Below are 21,473 nucleotides of genomic sequence, written 5' to 3'. Positions count from 1 at the left end.
AAGAGAAGTAATAAAATGAGCTCTAACATGGAAAGTAAGCGTTTCCGGACACATGTCCACATAACATATTTTCTTTCTTTGTGTGTGAGGAATGTTTCCTGAAAGTTTGGCCGTACCTTTTTGTAACACCCTGTATATCAGCAGCTCGTGGTGTGGTTAGCGTTGCCGACTTGGGGCCCCAGGTTCGATTCATGGTCGCAGCGGGGATATTCTCCGCTCGCGACTGCATGTGTGTGTGTCTTCGTCACCATCGACGCGCAAGTCAGCCACAGGTGGCTGAACTCCCCGGAAGGGACTCACGGCAAACAAAGCCATATCTACATTTCGTATACAGGGGGTTTCAAAAAGAAACACTGAGACACTTTACGAACTGGTTCCTTTCTCCAAAAGAAGGAAAAAAGTCTAGAAAACAAGGGCTCCAAAGCGCGTATCTCAAGACATATGAGCAACTGTTCTTCGTCGATATTATGAAACACAGCTCTTCTACTGCAAGCTCTTTGCTTTTCATATTTTGGGCGGAGGTAGTATGGACCAAAACAAGAAAAAAATTCCAGTAAACATGGGCTCTAAGATGCATACCTTAACAGCTATGAGGACTTGTTAAGCATAAGAGATATGTTTCACACTAGCGCAGATGAACAACTGTTCATAGCCCTTAAAGTATGCATTTAAGACTCCACCTTGCAGTAGAAGAGGTTTCATACTATCGAAGTGTTCGTACCTCGTAAGGTATGTATTTTAGACCCCCTGCTTCCGCCGGCCGAGGTGGCCGAGCGGTTCTAGGCACTACAATGTGGAACCACGCACGCGCTACGGTCGCAGGTTCGAATCCTGCCTCGGGCATGGATGTGTGTGATGTCCTTAGGTTAGTTAGGTTTAAGTAGTTCTAAGTTCTAGTGGACTGATGACCTCAGAAGTTAAGTCCCATAGTGCTCAGAGCCATTTTTGAACCCCCTGTTTCCTTGACAGTTTTTACTTATTTCTGTATAAGGAACCTGTCCCTAACGTTTTTGGGACATCCTGTATGCAAGGTATTAAGACCTTTTTTGGAACAACCTGTATGCAGGGTATGAAGGCTATAAGCGCAGATATTTTTTTTTGGTGACTGAGGACAGTTTACTAAAGAATATTACATCAGTATTTACTTCATTTGCAGACTAATAATTATCGACATTAGGAGTAGTATGCTTTTATGTTGGTTGGTACCGCCAAGTACTGTACATGTGAAAAGAGCAAGCCATTAATGCTTTTTTTCCCCTGGGCAGCTGGTCAAGTGACGAAATGTGTTGATGATGGGACTGATGATCTCAGAAGTTAAGTTCCATAGTGCTCAGAGCCATTTGTACCATTCTGAATGATGACGCCCGTCAACTTTTCTGGGCGTTTGGACTCTATGAATTTTTGTGAAATGTAGACTCTTGGACGCAAAACGCTCAATCTATACTAACATATGTAGTCCACTTACTGACGCAGTTACGACCGTGGAGATAACATCTGGTAGTAAATTACGTGTCGTGTTAGTGAGAAGACTGTTAGATGCAGAGACAAAACATATATATATATATATTAAGGTGCCACATCTAAAAATATCTGCACTTATATAACTGTTGCGCTGTATATACAGCTCAATTGGGCTGTTCGTAGACGCCCCCAGGGGCTCAGCGTTCCTTTGCTGGGTACGGGCTTGGCGACCCCGGGGTTCCTGAGCTGGGGACTGGTAAGCGCCGCCCGTCCCCTGTCACCGAAACCTCTGAGCATGCTTCAGCGACCACCGTGCGGCGCGGCGGTGGAACGTTGTGTGTCTCAGGGAATGGGGATCTTGGTTTGACCGCCCGGATCGTGAGGATGGAATAAACCTCTATAAAAAAACCCTCAATCTCAAGGTGTGCTGCGCGCTGATGAGATGCATGGCTGTTGAGGTGGAACAGTCGATAGCGGGCAACCTCTGGGGAACCTGCCGCACCTCAGTTGTATAAGGCTTACCCAGGCATGCGGGGCTCTGTCTGGGCTGACGTTTCGTTCCCTAGCTGCTCGTGGGACGCACATGGCAACCACGTATTTCCCTACACCAACTTCGCAATCAGTCAAGCGCATGAGGGAGGCTAGTCCTCCAGATATGCAAATGGAAAAGAGTAACAGGGCTCATGGAGTCGTAAATGACAATGTTTTCATCGTGATTAAGAGGAAGGAGGGCTCATTTGAAAAAGTGTCTCCTTTCTACATACATAAAGGTTTAGAAGGACTCGCAGGTACACTGAAATCTATCAAACGCCTGAGGAATGGTACCCTGTTAGTTGAGACTACTAGGGCATCGCAAGTGGAGCTGCTTCGGAAGTCACCCAAGTTAGGCGAGTATGATAGTACTGTCGAGTTGCACAATTCCCTCAACTCCAGTAAAGGCGTTGTCACCTGCCGTGATTTAATGGATATCGATGTCGACGAGCTGAAGCAAGAATGGGCAACACAGGGGATTGTAGACGTGGAACAAAGGACACGTAGAAATAATGGCGTCACGGAGAAATCTGCCACTTTCATTGTGACTTTCAATTCGCCTGTCTTACCTGAATACGTTCTGGCTGGTTTCCTCAGACTTAGGGTTCGGCCTTATATACCTAACCCTATGCGCTGTTTCAAATGTCAGCGATTTGGCCATACGACGATGAGTTGTGGGGGTGAACCAACCTGCGGTATCTGTGGCAAGGCAGCCCATGAAGCTGGGACCAACTGCACATCTCCGGCGCTGTGTATAAACTGCTCTGGGAGCCATCCCGTCTGGAGCAGAGACTGCCCCGTCTTTGCGGAAGAACGAAAAATTCAGGAGATCAAGGTGACAAAGAGGCTACCTTATGTGGAAGCCAAAAAAGAGTATAGGGCTACAAAACCCCCTGTCTTTGCCACGTCCTGTGCCTCCTTGGTGCACAACCGTGCGTCGCGAGTCGACGCTTCGACGCAGACCATGTCCAGCGTCGCAGTATCCTCCACCAATACCTGTACCTGTGTTTGTACTTGCCAGAGCACTCCCACTAACGATATCGCTATTCAGGCTGCTCCGCCTGCACCCACCGCTATTGCAGAGACAGCTCCAGTGAAACCTTCGAAGGCCCTCCAGAAACAGAGTGCCTCTCCACTTCCCCCATCCCCAGCTTCCACAAAGAAAACAGGACCAGGGAAAGGGGCACGGCGTTTGACGTCACGCCTGCCAAAGGCACCATCGGATGTCGTCATGGCATCCCTGACTGATGAGGAGGACATCGTCATGGATTTTGATACCTCTTCCCCAGAACCTGGCAGCCCCTCTGTTGCCACTCGCTCTACAAGTGCCTCACCAGCGCGGCGCAAAGACAGGGGGAAATCTAAACCGAAACGCTGATATGGCTCCCATACTTCAGTGGAATCTGAATGGAGTCAGACCTCGCCTTGCAGAATTGCGGCTGTTAGTACAGGCAAACCCCATTTGCATCTCTTTGCAAGAGACACATTTTAAAGCGACTGACACGCCTGTACTTACGGGATATCGCATGTACAGGCAAGACGACCTGACTGGTAATAGGGCTCAGGGTGGGGTGGCAGTGTTCATTAAGGACACATTCCACTACTCACCTGTGACCTTAACCACGACGCTACAAGCGGTTGCAGCTCGGATCCTGGCCCAGGTTCATGTTACAGTGTGCTCCGTGTATTTACCACCCGCTGAGCTCATTGACAGTGAAGCCCTCGCACGGCTCATTGATCAGCTACCCCGTCCCTTTCTCATTTTAGGAGACTTTAATGCTCATAATGCATTATGGGGTTCCAACAAAACCTGCCCCAGAGGCCAGATGATTGAGCAGTTGCTCAGGACTTCCGACGTCATACTGCTGAACACAGGTCAGGCCACGCATTTTAGCACCGCTTCAGGTTCGTCTTCTGCCATAGACCTCTCTATTTGTTCGCCTGTGCTTGCGGACATTGCTCAGTGGGTCGTCGACGACGACCTTCATGGCAGCGACCATTACCCTATCTGGCTCCATCTGCCAGTTGAAATGGGTCGTGTCGCACAGCCGCCGAAATGGTTGTTCCGGAAGGGGAACTGGACGCTCTACCGGCAGTTGGCTGTTTTTGAACGGTGTGAAGGCGTCCAGGATTGGGTGGATCACATTACGGCGGTGATGCACCATGCCGCTGATGTATCCATACCAAAGTCAAAGGGAACACCTGTGAGGCAGCCTGTCCCTTGGTGGAATGACGACTGTCATACCGCCATCAGAGACAGGCGGGCGGCTTTGAGGAGATTCCGTCGGTGCCCCACTGCTGCGCATCTGACAACTTTCCGGATAGCACGGGCGCGGGCGAGGAAAATCGTTCAGGAGAGTAAACGGAGGTCTTGGCGTGAGTTCCTGAACTCCATCAATAGGTCCACATCTTCAAGCAAAGTATGGGAAGCCATTAGGAGGATCTCAAGGCGATACTGTCGACCGCCACTAGCCGCTATACGTGAGCGGGGGTGTCTCCTAACATCTCCGAGAGACATCGCCCGGGCGTTGGCAGAATCTTTTCAAACTATTACGGCCGATTCTAGCCAGGACCCCGAATTTCTGCGCTATCGGGGTACACAGGAGAGGGCTGGTTTTGATTTCCGTTCACAGAACACTGAGGAATACAACCAGCCTTTCTCTTTGTGGGAGTTGGACTCTGCACTGTCCATATCTCGGGATACCGCACCAGGTCCAGACCTGATATCGTATAGCATGCTGCAGCAGTTGGATCTGCGGTCAAAGAAAGTCCTCCTTCAACTTTTTAATGAAATTTGGAAGACAGGCGACTTTCCTAGTTCGTGGAAAGAATCGATTTTAATTCCGCTTTTAAAACCAGGGAAGGATCGGACCGAACCCAGTAGCTACCGTAGCATTAGTCTCACGAGCTGCGTCGGAAAGACATTTGAGCGTATGGTCAATAGGCGCCTGGTGTGGGTTCTCGAATCTAGATCCTTACTTACCCGCTGCCAGTGTGGATTCAGGAGGTATCATTCCACCCTAAATAACCTGATCCTACTCGAAACAGCAATATAAGATGCTTTCCTCCGTAAGCAACACCTTATCGGGGTTTTCTTCGACCTGGAGAAGGCGTACGATACTACCTGGAGGCATACCATTTTGCGGCAGCTTTATGAGTGGGGTTTCCGTGGGCGTTTACCCACACTCATCCGATCCTTTCTGTCAGACAGGTATTTTCAGTATAAGGTTGGGAATGTCCTGTCTGACCGTTTTAAGCAGGAGAACGGTGTCCCTCAAGGAAGTGTCCTCAGTGTGACAGCTTTCGCAATTGCCATCAATAGTATTGCGTCCACAGTGCGCCGGCCCGTGCAGTGCTCCTTGTTTGTGGACGATTTCTCCATTTTCTGTGCGTCTTCCTCCGTCACAGCTGCTACACGCCAATTACAGCTGACACTCGTGCGATTGGAGAAGTGGACTAAGACCACGGGCTTTAAATTCTCTTTGGAGAAGACCATTTGTGTAGATTTTAACCGTTCCCGTTCTCTTTTTAATCTCCGTTTTAAAACTAGGAGACACTGTTCTCCCCTTTATGGAAAAAGTGAAATATCTCGGGCTTATTTTTGATGAGAAGCTCACATGGTTGCCACACTTAAAGGATCTAAAGGTCCGCTGTTTCAAGGCTTTCAACGTCCTTAGATGCGTCAGTCATAGATCCTGGGGCGCTGACAGGGCACGTCTGCTCCAACTTTATAAGGCCTTTGTGCGACCTCGACTGGAATACGGATGTCAAGCTTATGGCTCTGCAAGACCTTCCTACCTCCAAATGTTGGATGTGATTCACCATGAGGGTATTAGGCTTTCAACGGGGGCTTATCGCACGAGTCCGGTTGCTAGTCTGTGTGTCGAGGCGGGAGAGCCTCCGCTGTCCATTCGGCGTCTTCTCCTCGTGGTACGGCACGCGTACAGGACCAAGTCCACTCCTCTTTCATTGGCGTCCGACACTTTTTCCCAGCCGGCACTGGCACGTCTCTTCCGCCACCGTCCGGCGGCGACAAAGCCGTTTGGCATCCGTGCAAAGGAGAGTCTCGAGTCGGTACACCTGGAGGGCATTAAGGTCCTCCACCAGGGATGGAGTAGGGGATCTCCCTGGCGACTACAAAGGCCAAGATTACTTCTTGATCTGGCTGCTTACAGGAAGTATTGTACCCCGGACCACCTTTTTAAAATTAAACTTACTGAGATTTTAGAACGCCATTCCGATTTTACTCCTGTTTACACGGATGGTTCTAAACAGGGGGATTTTATGGGCTGCTCTGCTGTGTTTCCCGATACTGTCCATCGGATAGGGCTCCCAGAGCAGTTCTCAGTTTACTATGCAGAACTGTTTGCCATTCTGCAAGCATTAGAGCATATGCGCCGCAATCGTGGCACGAAATTCATCATCTGCTCCGATTCCCAAAGTGCTCTCCACGCTCTTCAACAAATGTACCCAGCAGATCGGATGGTGCAAGAGGTGCAGGACGCACTCCTGCTCTTGCAACAGCAGGGTAAGGATGTGATTTTCTGCTGGGTTCCAGGGCACATAGGGATTCCTGGAAATGAACTTGCAGATGCGGCTGCCAAGGAGGCTTGCTCCATCCCACCTCCTGCTCGCTGTTCCGTCCCCCTGCAGGCCATTATGTCTTTCGTGACTCGGAAGGTCATGCGTTGGTGGGAGGCTCAGTGGCTGGACGTGAGGGATAATAAGTTGCGAGCGGTGAAGGATTCTGTCCGACCGTGGCTCACCTCCTTCCGACAACGACGCGCTGAGGAAGTAGCCCTTACACGGCTTAGAATAGGACATTGTCCTTTGACACATGGTTTTCTGTTACGTCGTGAGGAGCCACCAACGTGTCAGACATGTGGGGCACAGTTGTCGATACGGCATATTTTAACTGAGTGTGTTTTATATGCAGGTTTGAGGGCAGATTTCAGTTTCCCACCAGACCTCCACTCTCTTTTAACTAATAATGAGGCGAATGTCACTAGGGTTTTACGTTTTTGTGTGATGTCTGGCCTTCTTCCCAAAATATTGGGATTGAAGTCCTAATGTGCTGTCCAGTGGTTTGGTCACCCATTATTTGTAAGTGGTCACTCAGCCACCGTTACTTATTTTTCCCTGTTTGTACTGCTATTTCATTTTTAGTTTTATCTCTCTGTTTTGATGTGCTGTGTCCAATCTTGCAATTTGAAGAATACCACTTCTCTCACGATTCGGCTCTGAATTGAACTTTTGGGAACGGGCGCTGATAACCTCGCTGTTGTGCGCCCTACAACACAAATCATCATCATCACCTGTTCGTAGACGACGCGTTATTTACAGGACTGCAACAATGCCAGACGACTGTAAGGGGCTTTAGGAAGAACCGCAGAGGCCCGAAACACGTGTTCGACCGAACCTTAAAGTATTACAAATCAGTCCCAGGTCCTTACCGAATTGAATTAATAGAAGGAGTAGAGAAGATCCAATGAGGAGTGGCGCGTTTCGTTACGAGTTCGTTTAGTCGGCACGAGAGCGTTACACAGATGCACAACAAACTCTAGTGGCAGGCGACACAAGGGGGGCGATGTGTATCACTGGAAGGTTTGCTGTTGAAAATCCGCTATTATAAGTTACAGCAAGAGTCGGGCTACACATATTTCCTCGCACAGACTTCTCGTGAAATGACCACACAGAGAAATTTAGAGAAAATAGCTTTCATATAGAAGTTTACCTGCAATCATATTCCCCACCCACCGTTCGTGAATGCAACAAGGTAATGACACCAGTAGTATCTTCCGCGGTGTTCCGTGACGTGGATTCTTGAGCACAGATGTGGAAAGGACTTTCACCTTTGTTTCATTTTTAATACGTGTTCATATTTTCAAGATAGTTGTAACTCCATGTTTCACATGCAGTTGTATGCCAAATGTGTTGTCATTAAGTTTTACCCTTTTACGTACCCTCCCACTAACTTGTTGCTCTCATTTCTTAGTTCTACGTGAAAACCCTTAAAGCTTTTTAATTTAAAAAAAAAAACGTTATTAACGCTACAGTCGCAGGTTCGAATCCTGCCTCGCACATGGATGTGTGTGATGTTCTTAGGTTAGTTAGGTTTAAGTAGTACTAAGTTCTAGGGGACTGATAACCTCAGCTGTTAAGTCCCATAGTGCTCAGAGCCATCTGAACCATTTTATTCTTCATATTTACTTATTTACAGACTTCTGCCGCTGTTTTAGGGCTCCGAATTGTAGCGTGTAACATGGCGGTGTGGAACGCAACTATATCGGCGCTTGAGAAACAGAGTGCTGTACTGTAGTTTCGAATGCGAACAGTTCGTCACAAATGGAGCATCCTTTCCTTCTGCATGACGACGCAGAACCTTGACTCTAATAGTGATGAAGCAGTGCAAGTAGAGGTAAGATTGGGGCTCCGTCAACGAAGTCAAACAGTCTACGGTGACGATATCAACAAAATGGTTTCTCGTCATGAGCAACGCGTCGGTTGCCAGCGTGTCTATGTCGAGGAATAAATATGTAGCCTTGAAGAATAAAGATTTAGAATGTTAATATAGTTTGTTTTAGTCAAAAAACTCTAAGTGTTTCAATATAAAAAAAAAATCGGAGCCATTACTTTTTAGCATGCCCTCGTAAGTTTCAGTATGCACTTAATTTTCTTAATGTACTACTTTTTATTCCTGAAACAATAATAGCGCAAACTGACTGTATTTTCTAAACACTTGTTTTCTTTATACGAAAAAACATTTATCAGCTGGGTTTTCAAAATGTACAATAATGCGTAAAGTTGTATTTCATTTTCGTTCCAGAATTACGTTATTTCTTTTTTTTTCTGTGCAGGATAAAGAAGGGAAATATAATTCAGTGCAGTGCTAAACGTTTGCGACTGTAATGTGAATTTTGGACAATAACAAATTTCTAAAACTGTTGTGACTCCACGTGTACCAACAATTTTGTTTTGCATTTCGGGACTGAAATGTATAATTTTGGTTTGGCATTTACTATTTCACCTGATTTTACGGATCGTCTCTTGTTTCAGATGTTTGATGAGTCAAAATGAATGTTTATTCATGTATTACACAGATAAATACGCATTGAAGTCAAAAAGTTTTAGTTATTTCCTCAAAAATAAAATGACGCAGTTCATATTTTGTTTGTTTGCAGGTACCAGGTAGTCATAATTAAAGTGCAGCTGCTCACAGACGCCCAGTGTGGGCTTTAATTTTCGTATGGCAGCAAAATTTGCTCGATATTCAAATGCGTTAATGCGGCTCCTATTTACGCTGCATAAAGTTAATTCCAATTTTGCCCATCGAGCTCAAATCTGGTGCTGTGCATGAAAGAAAGACGTACAGAAATGTTTACATATATAATGGTTTAAGAACATGACGTGGGTATAAAAGCCCAAAAGGAGTGAGAAAGACATAATGTTGATGGTATTATTAACAACCACTTACACAATTTGTTCAGTGTGAGTACCGAAGACGTCGAAGAGATGCTGAACAGCCCCAGATTTGCACCTGGTGGCCAAAACTGGAACTAATTTTTTTTCCGCATGAACAAATTAGCATATCTACAAAGTTCCACTGCCATGGGATAATTACAGCCAACACTGGACCTCCGTGAGTAGCTGCACTTGAATTATATCCACCTGGTACATGTCTGCAGTCAGGTACACATTAAAATCCCGTCGCCACAGTACCTCAGCACGCCGCTTGAGGTTTCCAATACAAAATGGCGCAGCCAGCTGATCCCAGTTTCCAAGTCGTGGTGCCGATATCTTCACTGGTAAGCCCCTTATTTTGTTCTTCTCCTAATCTGTTTTTCTTTTCCACCATCGTCCACGCACAACATTCATAAATGCAACAGCTGATGTGTGGCCGTTAGTAATACGCGACAAGAACGAACTGGACAGGGTACTAACCATGCTGAAGTGTACGAAGTCGAGCCGCAGCTGACTGACGTTGGGTACCACCTTCTTGATGGTGATTGTACACGTGGAAGAAGACGACGACAGGCCTGGGAAGTGCGGGTTCACGAAGTACGTCACGTTGTTGAAAATCTCCTGGCCGCAAGTCGCAGTGACTGCAACACAAGCAATTACACTGCTCTCCAACTGCTGAGGAACAATCACATACTGAGTTACAGTTTTTAGGTATTGGGTAACATAATATCAAAACACAAAACAAAAGTTTATGAAATACACTCTAAGACAAAAAAAGACAGATATATATAGATGTGACGTATATGTGCAGACAAATAAATGTTTACAGTTTCAGAAAAAATGCTTGGAATCTCTCTGACTGGAGTAGAATCGTCTTCAGGGATGAGTCCTGTTTCGAACTGAGCCCCAATGACCATCGAACAGGTGTCTAGAGACTTCTCACACAGCCGTGGGATACCATCTCTATGCGACCCGACAACGAGGAGTAAAGGTCTGGGGTGCCATTTCATTTCATAGCAGCACCTGTTAGTTTGTCATCCTCGGCACCGTTACATCACCGTGGTAAGTCGACGATATTCTGCGCACCCTTTGTTACCCTTCATGACAAGCCATCTTGGGCTCACATTTCAGCAAGATGGTGCCCGCCCGCAACGGTGACAGTTTCTACTGCTTATATCCGTACTTGCCAAACCCTACGTTGGGAAGGACAGTAGCCGGATCTCTCCTCAGAATGGTTCAAATGGCTCTAAGCACTCAGGGACTTAACATCTGAGGTCATCAGTCGCCTAGAACTTAGAACTACTTAAACCTAACTAACTTAAGGATATCACACACATCCATGCCCGAGGCAGGATTCTAACCTGCGACCGTAGCGGTCGCGTGGTTCCAGACTAAAGCGCGTAGAACCGCTCGGCCACAGCGGGAGGCGATCTCTCCTCAGTTGAGAACGATTGGAGCATTATGAGCAAGGCCCTCCAACCGGCAAGGGATTCTGACGATCTAGCGAGCCAGTTGGACAGAATTTGGTACGACATTCCTCATGAGGACTTCCAACAACTCTATCAGTCAATGTCAAGCCGAATAACTGCTTGCACAAGGGCCAGAGGTGTACCAATGCGTTATTGATTTGCTCAACTTGTTCTTTCTCTTGAATAAATTATCCATTTTTTCTGAAATTGTGACCATTTGTTTGACTGTACGTGTACATCACTTCTACCGGTTTCCGTCCCATTCGGAGAATTTCTTCATGGTACAGGGCTTTTTTTCGTACAATGTGTATCGACATTATTAACACGAAAGTTAAAAGGACAGCAAAGACCAACTACCACATTTGGAGCAATGTGTTACATTGATAAGAACTGTCATTAACATACGGATGCCAAATCAGTAGGAAATATGCTCACTGGGCAGCAATGCACCTCTTTAGTATAGCTTCAGCGCTGCTTGTCCCATCTTTGCCTTGATACAATTTGTGGGTCCCAAAAGATCCTCGAGTGTAACACAGATTTATGTCTATGGGATTCAAGACCTGCGAGTCTGCAGGCGCTTACATTCAATAGAAGTTCTCATTTTGCAGTATGTCAACAAAGCGGGCAGTTTTTGTGGAACGGAAGTTATGGTCTGTGAAAATTAAGTCCGAACCTAAAGCGCCACGGAAAAGTCGTTCGTTTGTTACTGATCCTTCTGCAAAGATATTCAGTGGTGTTCTTGAGCTGTTGAGGTTGCATATAAAGAATTTAATTCTTGCAGAATTGCTGTGGAGGCGCAATTCTTCAGACACAGGTATTGACGTCAGACAACAAAATTCAAATGGCTCTGAGCACTATGGGACTTAACATGTGGGGTCATCAGTCCCCTAGACTTAGAACTACTTAAACCTAACGACATCACACACACCCGTGCCCGAGACAGCATTCGAACCTGCGACCGCAGCAGCAGCGCGGTTCCGGATTGAAGCGCCTAGAACCGCTCGTCCACAGAGGCCGGCACGTCAGACAACAGTTTGAGCTAAAAAAAGGCCAAATATCTACTATACATTTAGAGAAAAAGAGGACATTGGTACGCAACATTTTTTAGCCGAGGCTGCCTCAGAAAAATTAAGGTGTAAGTATAATCGACATACAGCACAACGAAGCTGAGGAAGGCCAAGAAGAACAGGGCACGAGAAACGTGACGATGTGACGAGGCACTGGACTCGTATTCGGAAGGACAGAGACTCAAATGTCCGCCCGAGAAACCTGATTTAGGTTTTCCGTGATTTCCCTAAATTGCGTAAGGCGAGTGCTGGAATGGATTCTTCGAAGAGCGCGACCGATTTCCTACCCTATCCTTCCAAGTGGCGTATTAACCGAAGGCGGAGATGGGGGGAAGGGGTGGGGGTGGGAGCAGATACGGTTTCTGCTTCCCAAATCCCTTTGAATATTTACGTGATCCACAGTCATAACGACACTGAAAACATGGGGGGCATTGAACAGTTTTAGAAAATCAAACAAGTGTTACTTTAGAAAAGATTTGTTTTGTTTTCCAAGATATTCCCCTTTGACATCAATACATTTTTACATCCTTAAAGCAATGATGTCAGTCTTGCCGAGTAGTTCAGGAACCAGGTTTTTATAATGTTGCACTGCTTCATCCGATGACGAAGAAGCGATCCCATGCATTTTATCTTTAATTTTTTTTATACAAAAAGAAATCACAAGGTGCTAGGTCAGGGCTGTAATGTGGAGGGTCAATGGTGCTGACCTTCAGGGCATCCATCTACTGAATTGCTGATTTGCTGAATGCGATAATGCGTTGGCGTGATGGACATTTTTTTCACGAACTTGTTCAAAAATTTGGGGTAAACAGACATTTGCGTACTATCCGGCAGTAATAGTACGTCTATCTTTTAGTGCTGTGCTAAAAATAAACACCGTATTAGAAAAAAAATTAGTAACCGTCTCCTTACCAGCATTGTGAAATCGTCGGACCTTTTTAGGCTTAAGATCTGTCCGAAAGACAGTTGAGATAATTCAAGATCCATCACCACTAACGGTATTCCAAACAAAATTTGAAGTGCGACCTTGAAGTTTTTCCAGAGTTTTTCAGTACCAATCAGTGTGTTGTTTTTGTTCGGGGGTAAATCTATGTGGAATCCAATGGCAACAAAGTTTTCTCAAGTCCCACTGTTATTGCAAAACATTTTGAATTTGACTCGTACCAATGCTCAATGTCGCCCGCATAAATTCATAAGATGTCGGTCGATCTTCCTCAAGCACTGATCGAAGAGCGACAACATTTTCATCAGCAACAGCAGTTCTTGGCCATACTTCAAGGAATTCATCACTAAGAAACATACGATCTCTTTTGAATTCACTATACCAATTGTAAATTATTTCTTTAGAAGGGGCTTCTTCCCCAAAGGCATTTCAAACCCGATCTTCACAGTGTTTAGACATTAGTGACGATTTAAAATAAAAAAATCATAGCCCTAAAATGTTCTCTAGCCAAATTAATCTTTCGGTTGACGCAAAATCTTTAAATAATGATAATTAACAAACTGTTAAAGTAGATTGAACAAACTACACTGCAGACAACTAGCAAAACATTAACAAGTAGCTGCCAAATATAAACAAATTTCATTTGTTTTTAGACCCACAGTGTTCCAAAAATTTTCAGAATCTTTCTCGTACGTCACCAAATATGCTGTTAGCATTTTTGTTTCAGCCATTTTTGCTTATAGCTAGATGAAACTGTTGAATCCTTGAAGAAACTATATTACTGGCCATTAAAATTGCTACACTACGAAGATGACGTGCTACAGACGTGAAATTTAACCGACAGCAAGAAGATGCTGTGATATGTTAACGATTAGCTTTTCAGAGCATTCACACAAGGTTGGCGACGGTGGCGACACCTAAAGTGTGCTGACATGAGGAAAGTTACCAACCGATTTCTCATACACAAACGGCAGTTGACCGACATTGCCTGGTGAAACGTTGTTGTGATGAATCCAGGTTCTGTTTACAGCAGCATGATGGTCGCATCCGTGTTTGGCGACATCGCAGTGAACGCACATTGGAAGCGTGTATTCGTCATCGCCATACTGGTGTATCACTCGGCGTGATGGTATGGGGTGCCATTGGTTACACGTCTCGGTCACCTCTTGTTCGCATTGACGGCACTTTGAACAGTGGACGTTACATTTCAGATGTGTTACGACCCGTGGCTCCACCCTTCATTCGATCCCTGTGAGGCCCTACATTCCAGCAGGATAATGCACGACCGCATGTTGCAGGTGCTGTACGGGCCTTTCTGGATACAGAAAATGTTCGACTGCTGCCCTGGCCAGCACATTCTCCAGATCTCTCACCAATTGAAAACGTCTGGTCAATGATGGCCGAGAAACCGGATCGTCACAATACGCCAGTCACTACTCTTGATGAAGTGCGGTATCGTGTTGAAGCTGCATGGGCAGCTGTACCTGTACACGCCATCCAAGCTCTCTTTGACTCAATGCCCAGGCGTGTCCAGGCCGTTATTACGGCCAGAGGTGGTTGTTCTGGGTACTGATTTCTCAGGATCTATGCACCCAAATTGCGTGAAAATGTAATCACACGTCAGCTGTAGTATAATATATTTGTCCAATGAATATCCGTTTATCATCTGCATTTCTCCTTGGTGTAGCAGTTTTAATGGCCAGTAGTGTAGTTGAAAGACTATGTAACCGTCTTGTACACGACCCAAGATATTAATGCAAACAGCTACCAAAATAACCACTTTTTGCAACGTGGACGTGCAACAAGAGAGTCAGTGAGCTTCTGGAGGGTACCGACAGAGATATGGAGCAATACCGAGTCCAAGGTCGTGATCAGCCGCGCTGGGGTTCTCGATTGAGGATCCATGGTGCGAATAGCCCGATCTGTGTAGTCCCACGGTTTCGTGACTGAGTTTAAATCCGAGGGGTCTGGAGGCAAGGGAAGTACGGTAAACTCATCCTAGTGCTCTTAGAACATACACGCACACAGCGAGCTGTTTGATACGTTGTATTGTCCTGCTGGTAGATGCCATCGTGCCGAGGAACAAACAAACTGTATGTAGGGCTGGACGTGGTCCCCAATGACAGATGCATTCATATGTCGATCCATTAAGCCTTCCAGAATGACGAGATCACCCAGAAAATGACACGAAAACGTTCCCCAGACCATAACGATCCCTACTCCGGCCTGGACCCATTCCGACGATTTTGTAGGGTGTTTGCTTTCAGGTGTTTCACGCCGTACACGCCAACGGCCACGTGTCATCCGAAAAGGCCGCTTGTTCGCAACTTAGTGGCGTGCGAATTCCAGCCATCATCGTCAGCATGTGTTCACAATCCAGGCGCCTGCTGAGGGGCCCATACGCAGGAACGTTCACTGAACGGTCGTTGAGGAGACGTTGTTAGTAGTCCTTTGGTTCATCTGGGAGGCCAGTTGCTGAACAGTTGCACGTCTACTCGGCCGAACACAACCCCGCAGCCGTCGTTCGCCCCTGATATCTATGGCCCATGGTGCAGCACCGTTGTCTCGGCGCCGTTTTTCGATAACGCCATTTTGCCATGCACAGTGTACGTTAACCAAGTCGGCACACGAACGGTTTACAAACTTAGCCGTTTCGGAAATGCTTCCACCGATGGCCAGAAAGTTAGTGATCGTGTATTTTGGACGTCAGGAAAATCGCTCTGCTTCCGCATACCACTATGACTGCGTTGTTGTCCGCGTCCCTCCCTCACACTTTATGGACCCTCCACTGCCGGTGCTGCCACCTTCCGTCAATGAGTGGCTATTGCACGTTGACGTCGAACATAGGCGGTGGTCACATTAACGTGACTGGACTGCGTAACTCCAACTGCATTCTGTCCCGTCCTGTCATACGTTTTCGCGGAGGGTAGAAACATCTTATAAAATGGGAATGATCTGTGCCTGCCTTATCCGTGGCTGCATTACGAAGAAGCGAGTGACGTTGTGCTCTGCTATGGCTGTACTAGGTCTATTTACATAGTAAGCAATAGGAGATCAAAGAAAAAACAGCTTTTCTTTAAAAAGGTTTCTCTGACTGCAAAAAAGACACAGAAAAGTCTGTCGCCGTTATTCAACAACGTGAAAACAGCACACCCGAGAGCGGCGAAAGCGCGACACGTCAGATAACCGATTATGAGAAAGCTAGAACAGCTTTACTGGCTACTCAAGTGTACCAGACCTTGGTTGTCGTCAGTGACAGAAAACAAAATACTGGAAACTGCTGCTCACATGAGACGCTTAGCAGCAAATGAAAATTTCTTAATTTTGCGAAACTATGGCAGATCCAATGACGGATGTGACTGGCTAGCGAAACTTGGTTCTCGCCAGTGATACGAAATTAAATACTGGAAATTGATGCTCACATGAGAGACTGCAGCAGATGAAATTTTCTTCATTTTACGGAACTGCAGCAGGTTCAACGACGGATGTGGCTGTCCAGGGCCTGTTTACTGTTTATGGATGTTGCCTTTAGTCAAAAATGTCTCTGAGCGCTATGGGACTTAACTTCTGAGGTCATCAGTTCCCTACAACTTAGAACTACTTAAACCTAACTAACCTAAGGACATCACACACATCCATGCCCGAGGCAGGATTCGAACCTGAGACCGTAGCGATCGCGCAGTTCCAGACTGTAGCGCCTAGAACCGCTCGACCACCCCGGCCGGCTTGCCTTTAGTCGCTTGAAGTAAAAGAACTTTTTCAGAGTATATGGTGGCCAAGCCACAAACGCTGGCAACGACCAGTAAACACATCCTTCTAAGACTCTCAGTAGGAATTAGTTTCTACGCGCCCATTGTTTCGATGGTGCAGCTAATATATATGGGCGGAACAAGGGTGTGAAGAAATCTTTCTTCGATACCAGCCAAAGAGCTTTTGCATCCACTCCAGTAATCATTGTTTGGATCTTCCACCAAAGGAAGTTTCAAAAGACGTGATCCATTGTGCAATGTCTTGGTGACTATTAATGACGTTTCAAATATAATACCGGAAGCCGCAAAAAAGAGAAATGCGTGCGTAGATGCTGTGCTACCATCTGGTGTCGACAAAACGAATCCAAACCGACAGTTCAGCGGCTGATGCCGGTGTGTGCGACCTTATGAACTGTGATTGTTAAATCTGTGAAACATTTCAGAGAAAACTGTTAGCTGCTCCAGAAAAAAGTAGCCGAAGTACTGAATGCATCCAGCTCAATTACAGACAAAAACGTTCAGTTCTGCAGGGCTACGCGAAGCGGCTCGAAAAGTTTTTTTTACGTGACAGTCGCCATTGAAATTTTTAATTTACTTGAAGAGCTGGTCAGATCAGTACAGAATCCAAAATTTAATGCGTCCGGTGTGAAACGATCTGTAGACGTTTTAAAAGCAGTTCTTGCGAAACGTAGAACTGCGGAAGCGTTTGATAGGCTATTGCAGAAAGCCAAATATTATTCTGAGAACCTAAATCTGAAAGACCCGAATATCTCAAGGACACAACAAATACCAGCGACATTGAAACGTACACTCACCGTCCGCTTCTTAAGAATTATCACGTGAACGAAGATTTAAGAAAGATATGTTTGAAATTCTATCTCCGAATGAGATTCAACGACGGTTCAGCCAAGAGCATCAGAAGCAACTATCCCACCTCGAAGAGATACTTGTTACTTTCTCCCAATCCTCCATCTGCACGACCATTGGAAGAGTTCTTTGCAGTACACACACAAAACTTTAGTGGGGACAGGCTTTATGCAATGTTCGAAATGCTGCAAACCGTTACCAATGGTGCAAAACCATGTAATATAGACCTTATTCAAGGACAACTTATTGCTGACCGTGGCAGGATTGAAGAACATTTCAGGATAACGTTCGCCTGACCATTCTTTTAATGACAGGGCCAGTATCGTCAGCATCCTCTCGGAGGTCATTCAACCCATTGGGACTACTTAAATCACAGTCCAGACTAATTCATCTACACCACCTTGATGTTAGGACTCGGAAACTTATTCTTGTCATGAAAGAATTTGTTTCACCAATTATGGAAAGGAAACTACGTTAGGAAATTGTGTGTAAATACCTTCTTTTTCGAAGCAATTATGAATTAATTTTCCTCATTAACCCTTTGTTTGGCACACTGAGAAATATTTGAAGGAAAAGTATTAAGTTACTTAAATTAGACGTGTATGGTCATGTGAACAATTTTACATACATTGCTTCAAACTACAATAAGCCGACGTATAACTGCCAAAAAAGGCGCATGCTACAATAAAAATATTACAATGTCGTTCCTGCGACTGAAACAATTGTTGCATTTTGCAGTATTGCATGTGAAGCGTCTTAAAATATTTGCAACAAAACACAGAACAATTCCGCATTTTCCGCGTTTTACAGTCGACCATCCCTGAGGGGCAAGTCTACATCTTCGCTTTTGGCCCATATTCTGGCCAGTGACCAAATCTGTCATACTGTACATCATTCACTGGCAAAAGAGCTGCTGTTTACTTCTCCTTCTGGTCTTCTTGTCCATCCAGCACTCAAAACCAGGCTGCCTCTTCCCACAAAGGCAAGTCCACTTGCAATGTCCCCATGTAAGAATTCGGAAACACATTTGTACAGGGTGTTTCAAAAATGACCGGTGTGTTTGAAACGGCAATAAAAACTAAACGAGCAGCGATAGAAATACACCGTTTGTTGCAATATGCTTGGGAAACAGTACATTTTCAGGCAGACAAACTTTCTAAATTACAGTAGTTACAATTTTCAACAACAGATGGCGCTGCGGTCTGGGAAACTCTATAGTACGATATTTTCCACATATCCACCATGCGTAGCAATAATATGGCGTAGTCTCTGAATGAAATTACCCGAAACCTTTGACAACGTGTCTGGCGGAATGGCTTCACATGCAGATGAGATGTACTGCTTCAGCTGTTCAATTGTTTCTGGATTCTGGCGGTACACCTGGTCTTTCAAGTGTCCCCACAGAAAGAAGTCACAGGGGTTCATGTCTGGCGAATAGGGAGGCCAATCCACGCCGCCTCCTGTATGTTTCGGATAGCCCAAAGCAATCACACGATCATCGAAATATTCATTCAGGAAATTAAAGACGTCGGCCGTGCGATGTGGCCGGGCACCATCTTGCATAAACCACGAGGTGTTCGCAGTGTCGTCTAAGGCAGTTTGTACCGCCACAAATTCACGAAGAATGTCCAGATAGCGTGATGCAGTAATCGTTTCGGATCTGAAAAATGGGCCAATGATTCCTTTGGAAGAAATGGCGGCCCAGACCAGTACTTTTTGAGGATGCAGGGACGATGGGACTGCAACATGGGGCTTTTCGGTTCCCCATATGCGCCAGTTCTGTTTATTGACGAAGCCGTCCAGGTAAAAATAAGCTTCGTCAGTAAACCAAATGCTGCCCACATGCATATCGCCGTCATCAATCCTGTGCACCATATCGTTAGCGAATGTCTCTCGTGCAGCAATGGTAGCGGCGCTGAGGGGTTGCCGCATTTGAATTTTGTATGGATAGAGGTGTAAACTCGGGCGCATGAGACGATACGTGGACGTTGGCGTCATTTGGACCGCAGCTGCAACACGGCGAACGGAAACCCGAGGCCGCTGTTGAATCACCTGCTGCACTAGCTGCACGTTGCCCTCTGTGGTTGCCGTACGCGGTCGCCCTACCTTTCCAGCACGTTCATCCGTCACGTTCCCAGTCCGTTGAAATTTTTCAAACAGATCCTTTATTGTATCGCTTTTCGGTCCTTTGGTTACATTAAACCTCCGTTGAAAACTTCGTCTTGTTGCAACAACACTGTGTTCTAGGCGGTGGAATTCCAACACCAGAAAAATCCTCTGTTCTAAGGAATAAACCATGTTGTCTACAGCACACTTGCACGTTGTGAACAGCACACGCTTACAGCAGAAAGACGACGTACAGAATGGCGCACCCTCAGACTGCGTTGTCTTCTATATCTTTCACATCACTTGCAGTGCCAACTGTTGTTGAAAATTGTAACTACTGTAATTTCGAAAGTTTGTCCGCCTGAAAATGTACTGTTGTCCCAAGCATATTGCAACAAACGGTGTATTTCTATCGCTTCTCGTTTGGTTTTTATTGCCGTTTCAAATATACCGATCATTTTTGAAACACTCTGTATAATAACTCAACTTCAAGAATTCCTTTTTCCGTTTATAAACAGCTTTCGTTGTACGAGAAAAACAGCGCTGTAAAATCGAATGAAAGTCTTACACTGGTTACTAATGCTCACATAACCTTGCAAGATGTCTGCAAAGACGTTTTGGAAGCCTAGCGATTTTTACCTCATATGGGAATAAATAGTAACAGTCTAAATTGCAATTTCTTTTGTATCTACTCACGCCGGCCGGTTTTGGCTCCCATAACCGTTATAGATCCAAACTTATTTTACCCAGACCGCATGAGCAGCCGGCGCTCGCAGTCAAAAAGTAGACGTCAGTGATTGTTCCGGCAGCTAGGTAAGTATGACGACGCATCGCTCATGCGAAACTCAGCTTGCCTTCTTTTCACATGATATCCTGCGAACTATGGATGAAAGGCAACAGACAGGTTCCATATTCCTAGATTTTTGAAACGCATTTGACACTGTGCACCTCTGCGGGCTATTAACGAAGGTACCAGCATACGTAGCATGTTCCCAGATACGTGAGTGTCTCAAAGACTTCTTAAGTAACAGTACCCAGAGGTAGTTCTGGACGGAGAGTATTCATCAGACACAAGGTTATCGTTAGAGGTGCCCCAGGGAAGTGTGACATAACTACTGTTATTTTCTGTGTACACTGCTGAAAAATGTCGCAACACCAAAAATAATTAATGTAGGGTAATTAAATTTCCGGAATAATTGAGTGATTAATATTGCAAGATCACAGGATAAAGTAAATCCATTGCAAATCTGAAATGCTGGTACATTAATAGCCGGTGTAGTCGCCAGAATGTTGAATGCAAGCGTGCAAACGTACGTGCATTGTGTTGTACAGGTGTCGGATGTCAGTTTATGAGACGGACATCCAAGCCAGTTGTGTTTGGTAGGTCAATACAGGGACGGTTAACGTTGCTTGTAGATGACGCTTGATTCGTCGTCGATGATGTCCCACATGTGCTCGATTGGAGACATTTCTGGTAATCGAGCAGGCCAAGGCGACAAGTCGATATTCTCTGTAGAGCAGGTTGGGTTGCAACAGCGGTATGTGGGCGAGAGTTATCCTGTTTGAAAACATTCCCTGAAACGCTGTTAATGAGTGGGATCACAACAGGTCGAATCATCGGATTGACGTACGAATTTGCACTGAGGGTGAGCTGGATAACCACGAGGGTGTTCCTGCTGCCATCCGTAATCACATCCCAGACTCTATGACTCCATTTATAGGTGCAGTGGGTATAGCACGCAGACAGGTTGCTCGTAGATCCTCAGCTGGCCTCCTTGTAAGCAACACGCGGGCATCACACATTGTAGAACTATCTTTC

The 21,473-nt window shown here is 45.7% G+C and overlaps 1 protein-coding gene across 1 annotated transcript in view; it reads right to left on the bottom strand.

The window, feature by feature from the left end:
* Nucleotides 1–21,473, bottom strand: part of LOC124775354 — a 217,834-nt gene that overhangs the window by 82,251 nt on the left and 114,110 nt on the right. The window contains exon 4 of the mRNA XM_047250185.1: nt 9,934–10,094. Within this exon, the coding sequence (XP_047106141.1) occupies nt 9,934–10,094 (161 nt within the window). The remainder of the gene's footprint in view (nt 1–9,933; nt 10,095–21,473) is intronic.

Source organism: Schistocerca piceifrons, chromosome 2 (genome assembly GCF_021461385.2).
Source record: "Schistocerca piceifrons isolate TAMUIC-IGC-003096 chromosome 2, iqSchPice1.1, whole genome shotgun sequence".
Classification (NCBI taxonomy): Eukaryota; Metazoa; Arthropoda; class Insecta; order Orthoptera; family Acrididae; genus Schistocerca; species Schistocerca piceifrons.
Note: the sequence above shows the minus strand (reverse complement) of the source record. Positions and strands in the feature narration are given on the sequence as shown.